The sequence below is a fragment of the Andrographis paniculata genome, unplaced genomic scaffold (genome assembly GCF_009805555.1).
Source record: "Andrographis paniculata isolate CXL003 unplaced genomic scaffold, ASM980555v1 Contig17END, whole genome shotgun sequence".
Taxonomy (NCBI): domain Eukaryota; kingdom Viridiplantae; phylum Streptophyta; class Magnoliopsida; order Lamiales; family Acanthaceae; genus Andrographis; species Andrographis paniculata.
In genome coordinates this window covers 655152-663603 of record NW_026137457.1, presented here as the reverse complement: position 1 = coordinate 663603, position 8452 = coordinate 655152, and the positions used below count along the sequence as shown (strand labels likewise).

General features: G+C 26.9%; 1 protein-coding gene across 1 annotated transcript; it reads left to right on the top strand.

Moving 5' to 3' along the window:
- Positions 1-4077: 4077 nt before the first annotated feature.
- Positions 4078-6179, top strand: LOC127265802 (acetylserotonin O-methyltransferase-like). Its single transcript, XM_051295798.1, has 2 exons — positions 4078-4981; positions 5823-6179. Exons 1-2 carry the CDS (start codon positions 4205-4207, stop codon positions 6120-6122), a joined length of 1077 nt encoding a protein of 358 aa, XP_051151755.1. The 5' UTR covers positions 4078-4204; the 3' UTR covers positions 6123-6179.
- The last annotated feature ends 2273 nt before the right edge of the window (positions 6180-8452 follow it).

The window sequence follows — 8452 nt, the reverse complement described above, 5'->3', positions numbered from 1 at the left end:
CATTATATTTCCTTCGTTCTAAAATAATAGTTCTATTTTGCTATTTTTGTTCGTTCTCAAAACAATAATTTTATTTTTATTTTTAGTAACTACCTCCCCACTTTTTGACAAAATTATTTCTACATTGTCACAATAATTACACGAAGTAAAAGTATTTTGATCTTTTTAAAAACAATTTTACACCTATATCAATATAATACTATTATTCTTTAATTTTATTTTTCATGTTCATCCTAAATGTTCCTATTTTTACTTCAAAGAATTATGTTTAGGAAGTCCTTCATTCTTCATGTTAACAAGGCCCTATTGCAAGTGTTGTTGTTTTTTTTTTTTTTTTTTTTTGTTTAGAAAAAAAACAATGCAAAATACCTCTTAAAATATTATGATTATCATTTTTTTGTTTTTCAAAAATATTTTTATCCATTACTATTGCGACAAGATCGCTTGGGTCTTAATTGTTCGGACGCCTATATATACTTGTTATATTATCTCTAAGATTAAGATCGAAAATATACTTAAAATATGTCTTTGTCGCTCTCATTTATAGGTTTGCCAAGTTTAAATTATAAAAAATGAAAATATTCATTTATTAAAAAGAAAAAAAATAATAATTTAATGGAATTGATTTAGTATATTTAAAATTATTAAATTTATCAAAAATAGAAAATATATATATATATATATGAAGGCATGAGCTCCCTACAAAAGTGGGCCGTGGGCTAGGCCCGGTAATTCACCTCCTCTTGCCTAGAAATATAGGGCCAAAATTTTGGATCCCTCATCATTAAAAATACCATAGTTGTTTCCATTCGAATCATATGGTTCAAGCAACTGACGAAACTAACAACTAAATTTTAAGGGACAAAATGTATAATTTATTTAATATTTAACTAATAAATTTAAATAAAAAATAATGATACAATTATATATGAATTTAAATAATTTTTGGAGGAGAAAAATTATATATAAATACATAAAAATTAATATTTTTAACACTAACAAAATCATAAAAAATTAGATTTGGGGTGGTTCGAGTCCAATTCAACCCAATCAACTTCGAGTTTTGGATACCCGATCAAAAGATAGGATCGGGTATCAAATATGAACATAAATTTTGTATTGCATTATTAATTATTTATCTGTAGATAGAGTATATATTTAAAAAGTCTATATTGTGTTATTTTATGTATATATTATGTTCTTTATCATTTTAATAGAGAATCATATTTTAAAGAAATAAAAAAAAATGGATTAATGAAATTTAGTATAATCAAAAAGCAATGATATGTTAGTGTGTTAAATTTAATTAGTTTATGTTACATATACAAATTTATGCCGTTGGATTTTTTTGGTTTCAATTTTTTTATTTAAATTTTAATTTAATTTAAGAAGCATATGAACTTAATAGTATTTTTTTTTTCAAAAACTAGAAAAATAAAAAAACAAATAAATAAACGGAAATATTACAAAATATTGTTACAAAAATGAAATGCAATATTATTGGCTATGCTTTTTTTTTTTTACCTTTTAAAAAAAATCATTGTACAGTTGTCACAGTTTTTTATGAAAATATATGATAAAATATAATCTTAAATTACTATTTAAACACAATATATATAAATTCAAATAAAACACATTGATCCAGTAAATTATTATAAAATGAAATATCTTTATTCGATAAAGAAAATATACTATTAATTAATTTATTTATTTATTTTTAAATTACTAACTTGATAAATAGCACGAGATTTGTGCTGCTTCTAGAATGACTCAAGGGTGTGAATTATTAATGAAGGGATAATATTTATTATTGATACATGTTTAAATAAATAAATTGCAGACTGAGATGGCCCACCACACCCCCCACCTACCCACCCAATGATTTGACAACACGAGGTAGCTGAGTATGTTGATTTTGTATTTTTGAATAAATGTATTTTTTTTTTCATGTTATATATAAAAAAATATATTGTTTAAATAAAATTTAAAGTAATTTTTTTGTGATTTTGTTGTTTTGTTTTTGTAAGTAAATAAAATATACTTTTCTAATCAAAGTGATCATTTGGGGTTTTTTTGGTAGATTAAAAATATATATATTTTATTAGTTAATGAAAGTGTGTAAGAATTTTTGATATTTTTTACTAATTTATATATAAAGTAATTATATGTAATAATATATTTGAAATTTAAGTAAAAATTAAACATATTTTAATATTCATGTATAATTATTTTTTTAAAAACAAAATATTAATACTTTGAAGTGGGATAAACAAAAATTTTAAAAATAGTATTTTTAATTGAGACGAAAGAAATATGTTATATATTGTGTTAATATGTATGTATATTTTTTTAAAAAAAAAAAATAATAAGGACAATCATATCACTAAAAAATACAAAGTGAACACATCACCCAATAATTTCATAGACCACCCACCAAATATATATTTTTATTTATTTATTTTATGGAGAGGATACACCTTGGGTGTGTTTGTTTGGGAGATTGGATTTTGAGTTAGAATTTGAATAGTAAAAATTTTAAATTTGAATAGTTGTATGATGTGATATAAATAGGAGTTGATATGATGTTCTAAATATAAAATTAATTTTTAATATAATATAAAAAATAAAAAAATAGGTGTTTAATTTGATATTTTTTCGAAAAAAATGAGATTAATAGATTATTTAAAATCCAATATCCCAAACAAACACACCTCAAATTAAAACACACCCCACCAATAATGGCGAGATACACACCTCTACCCCCTTTTTTTTAATTTTTATTAACCCTGTCTGAAAAAGCTCATCATTAATATTTTATTATATCAAGTTTTATTATTATTATTATTATTATGTTTTTTCACTGTAAAAGATTCCAATCGATGAACAAGTTGGCGTTGTAGGTTTATGGTGTAGTGTCACCATGATTTATTCGTTTATCTAAAAAAAAAAAAAAAAAAAATAGTATATTTGTAACGAAATTCTGTTCCTAAAGTTCACATAGCTAACGTAATTTTATCTCTAATTCCGTCTCTAATATCATTAGTAACGAAAAAAATGAATTTAAGAACAAAAAAATCTCGTTACAAATATTTTTTTTGTAGTGCGACTGTGAATTAACGCATTATCAAAAAATATATATAATAATGTTGTTATAGTTTGAAAAAAAAAATTAATTATATAGTAATAATGTAATTATAAAACTTATTTATAAGGTTTTGAAAAGATTTCTTTTTATATATTAAAAAAATCACTATTAGTCTTATTTGGAATTTTGAATAGCATTTTTATTAAAACTTCCTTTTTTTAGTTCCAAAATTATTTTCAAAATGTAAAACTTTAGGAGTAATTTTTTAACAAGAACAATGAATCCAATAATATTCATATTTGAGTCAAAATAGCTTGCAAATTAGTCAATTTGATTCAAATATTTAATTCAACTTTTTTAAAATACGATTTTATTAAATTATTCGATTCAATTCAAAATTTTGTGATTAAATTTTTTATAATTTATATTAAAACGGTGACGAATCTATTTTTACATCGGATCATTTTTTTTAATTTGGAAAGGGATGGTATAGTGGTGCAGGGAGTTAATTTGTGACCGTGAAGTCATATGTTCAAACCCCGACGAAAAAAAATATATATATATACACACCATGTATATATATTATTTTTTATTATCTGTTATGTGCAAATCCAAGTCTTGGAAGGTGTGAAGAAAATTTTATATTTTATAAGTCGTAAATGAAGTCCATTAGTATTAGATATTTAAAAAAATAAAAATAAAAATTACGAATATGAGAAGAAAATGTTACATCATCCCAAATGATGGAAGAAGTACAAAAACAAATTGATTAGTTGACTCAGCTGTCCCAACATTATCAAAACAAATCTTTAAAACATTTTATTTATATATTTTATTCATATTCGAATTAAATATTTATCACTTCGAAAAAAGATATATATATATATATATTTATTTCATTTATTGCAATAATGCCCTGACCCTACCAAAACACCACAGAGAAATTTTATGTTTCAATAACTATCAATAACAAAGGGAAGTTCTTAAATTGTTCAAATCGATCTGTCAGAAAACCTCTCTATTAATTAAGCTGACCTGGAAATTGTCAGATTTATACGAATTCACAACGAATCTTTTCTATATATAGAAGGATTCTTAGAGCACCAAGCTTGTCCATCAATGGAGTCTAAAATCATGGCAGCTCCGAAGCCAAACGAGGAAGAAATAACCGCCGTCGAGGATCTTCGAAAGTGCATTTTTCAATTCACTGAATTGGCCGTCGTCCGATGTGTCGTCGAGCTCGGAATTCCCGACATCGTCGAGACCTGTCCCGACGGCACGGCGACGTTGGCCGAGCTTTCCTCGGCCTCCGGGTGCTCCCCCGACTTCCTCCACCGTATTATGCGGTTCTTGACTCATCACGGCGTTTTCAAAGTCGTGGGAATCGACAGTGGAGATTCATCGATTGCTTACGCCCACACGGCGATCTCCCGTCTCCTCACCAAGGATCGGATGGCTCCCATGGTTCTATTCTTGAGTAGCCCCGAGCTCGTAAACTCCAAGCTCAGCTTGTCGAAATTCCTCACGTCGAAAGCGCAAGATTCGAATGCGTTCGAGGCCGCGCACGGCGTGGATTTTTTGAGTTATATGGTCGCGAATCCTTCGTTCAACGAGTTGTTTTCCAAGTGCATGTCGTGCCTAGGGGGCGCGCACATATCGTTGGTGATTGAATACTACTCGGCCGCGTTTGAGGGGATCGGTTGTCTTGTCGATGTCGGGGGTAGCGATGGAACCGCGCTCCGTAAGTTGGTGAAAGCGTGCCCGTCGATTGTCCGAGCCATCAACTTCGATCTTCCCCAAGTCGTGGCCATGTCGCCCGGAGGCGATGACCGTATTGAGCACGTCGGAGGCGACATGTTCGTCGAAGTTCCGCGTGGCGACGCTATTTTGCTTATGGTACGCTACTATTTTAATCGTATGTTTACTGTGAATGATTAAGTAATATTACTAATACTCATATTATAAATTAACACTGGCTAAATCCCCCTGCTGAACCTAATACTCTGCAAATTAGATCCGATCGGCGTCGAAATTTAAACCTATGACTTCATTGTCACAAGTTCACCGGCCTGATTTATTGTTTATATGGATCCGGATTTTTTTTTTATGGATCGAATCAAATTAGAATGACATTAATTTTACCTAGTTAACATATATAACAAAAATAGACGAGATATGTTTTTACATAGCATAACATATATTATAAAAAAACATATATTGTCCATATTTTTATTATATATATCGATTAAAATCAAGACTAATCTTTATTTAGTCCATTAGCAGGAATCTCTTTCATATATTTGTACTTGTTTTATCAGTTTGGTCAAGATGTTGATTTAAATTAATGTTGACAGCCCATAAATATAAATTAAAATTGTCACTAAAGGTCTTAAATGAATATTATTATTGTGTTGATTTTTATAATGTCTTGTTACCTTATATTTCAAAGGTATGTTGTTTTTATATACCTTTATATCTTTTATGTACCTTATATTTATCAATTATAATATATGGATTACTTTTATTTATTTTAAATTCATCTACGCATTTATATCATTTTAATATATATATTATGTGATATTAGATTATTATTCATGTGTTGTCAGAGTATTATTTTATCGAACAAACATCTTGTTTTATATTGTATTTATAAATAACTTTTTGAATTTTTCACAAACTTTAATATTACAATATATCAAAAGTATGTTCATATATGACTTATGTTTTGTTATCGTAGTCGGTACTTCATGATTGGGGGGACGAGGAATGTGTAAAAATCTTGAAGAATTGCAAAGAGTCGATACCAAAGGAGACGGGGAAAGTGATTATTGTCGAAACTGTGGTTGACCACGGCAACCTTAAAAACACCTTCGAAGAATATCATTTGGCAATAGACATGGAAATGTTGTCCCAATCTACTAAGGGGAAAGAGAGAAATGCAAAAGAATGGGCCGATCTTCTCAAATCTTGCGGCTTTTCTAAACACACCATCAAATATATTCCAGCACCAATTTCTGTTATCGAAGCTTATCCCTAATTAATTTGAATTATTTGAACCTTTTTATTCATTAAAAAAAAAAAAAAAAAAAGAAAATGGAAGTTGTTTGGTGAGTTAAATGATTTAAATTTAAATAAGACCCTAAATTAATATTGTGTTTCACCTTGTGTTTTGTCGATTATCATATTGTTTATTGTCTGTCATATATTAGTACAATATAAATATATTGCATATTACAATTGATCTTACCATATAATATATATTAATACAACACATATAAATTAGAATAAACAAAATACTCCACTAACAAATAACAATCATTACTAAATATTTTTTACCTATTTTATATTTAGGTGATATCTGATCTAATTTCATATACTCCTTCCGTCTCATATCTATATATCTATTTACTTTTTTACGGAGTTTTAGAAATATTAGTATTATATTATAATATAGTAGAAGTAAAGGTAAAAAAAACTAAATTACCCTTATTAGTATTGTATGATATAAAAGTAATGACATTTGTGTAATATATTGTAAATTGGAAGGGTAGTTGTAATGTTAGGTAGATGTTACAGTTACTAAAAAAATGAAATGGATACTTCATTATGGGATAGAACGAAAATGAAAAAATGAATAAATTGTTAAACGAATGGAGTATTAATTAGCCTAAATCAACGGAATGACTATTTCTTTATTATTTAACTTACTCAAATTATCACATCCTTCTAATTATAATTTTTTTTTGTAGGGACTCGATGTTTAATTACTATTATTATATCTATAGTTCTGTTAATGTTTTTTTCTTCTTTTTTTTTGAAATTAATCATTCCATTATATTATTAAAATTTTTATAAAATTTCAATAAAATTTTATTTTATTTGTATAGTTTTGAATGTTTATGTCAACATGTAAATAATAGCTAGTGTGTTCCTTCCCTAAAATAAAAGATAAAATATATAATATGCAATTGTTGATGTAATTTTTCAACAAAAATAAAGTAAAATTCAAAGATATAGAAAATATCCTTAAACTTGATTAATTAGTGCCTGAGATTAGGAATCTCTAAACACTGTATGGTACAGAAAATAAACTGGAAAATAAAAGACTGAAATTTAAAGTGGTGATCCCCAAATCTGACTTTGCTTTGTTGAAGTTGATTGAAGATGCCTTGCCAAATGATGATCCAAATCCTTAAATATTATTTGAAGAAAACGTTCAGAACCGTCGCACTGTTTCACCAACCGTTCCCACCAGTTACAGAACTCAGAACTGCCTCTTTCATTGACACATGTCTTTAACCGCCTCGCCAACCGCATAACCCAACGACCGACCAACCGACCAATCTAGATACATAATTGGTCGCCAGATCAAAAGACTCACTGGTCGCCCCATCAAACGACCACTATTTGGTCTCTTCAATCGTCTGACCTATCAACAGACCTTTCTTCGCCCGACTTCCTTTTTCGACCGACCCCCATAGCAGCCAACCTTTGTATCAACCGACCCATTTATCCGACTGCGGATAATCCGACCTGCTTGCCCGACCGCGGACCATCTGACTTGCTTATCTGATTGAGAACCAACCGACTGAGAACCCTGACTCTGGATACCTTATTATTATTATTATTATTATTATTATTATTATTATTATTATTATTATTATTTTTTGTGCGTAACAACAATATAAACACATTACTATAAAATTAAAATATATAAAATATTATTCATTATAATAATTTTATGATTCTTCACACTTCAAAACAAAATATCTAAAATTATAATTTTAGGTATGAGAAAACATATAGGTAATATAAAAGACCATTTTATTATTAACTTTAATAAATATATAGAGTATGTATATTATATATATTGTGTGAGTTTTGTGTATTAATTGAAATATATATATATATATATTAATTGGATAAACATACTCAATTATTCGATAATACGATCAAATAATTTGGTCTCAATGAAGTGCTCTATATATTTATTATATAGATATATATATATATATATTAAAACGTGAAATAGTAGAATCATAGATTGTGTTCACTTAATATTTTATTTATACATAATTTTTTAAAGATATTATAAAAATTATAGTAACATACAATATATACACATGTAATAAAAGTAAAAATAAAAAATAAAAAATACACACAATTCGTCAATAAAAATACATAAAACAATATTTTCTATAATATTTTTACAATTTTCATACTTCACAAAAAAATACATAAATCCATAAATGCTAAATAAATTTTTTAAGATAAAATATTACTCGAATTTTAATAATAGTGAGTAATAATTGTTAATTTTTTTATAGTAAAAAAAATACTAAAATATAATAACTTTTTATTTTTTTT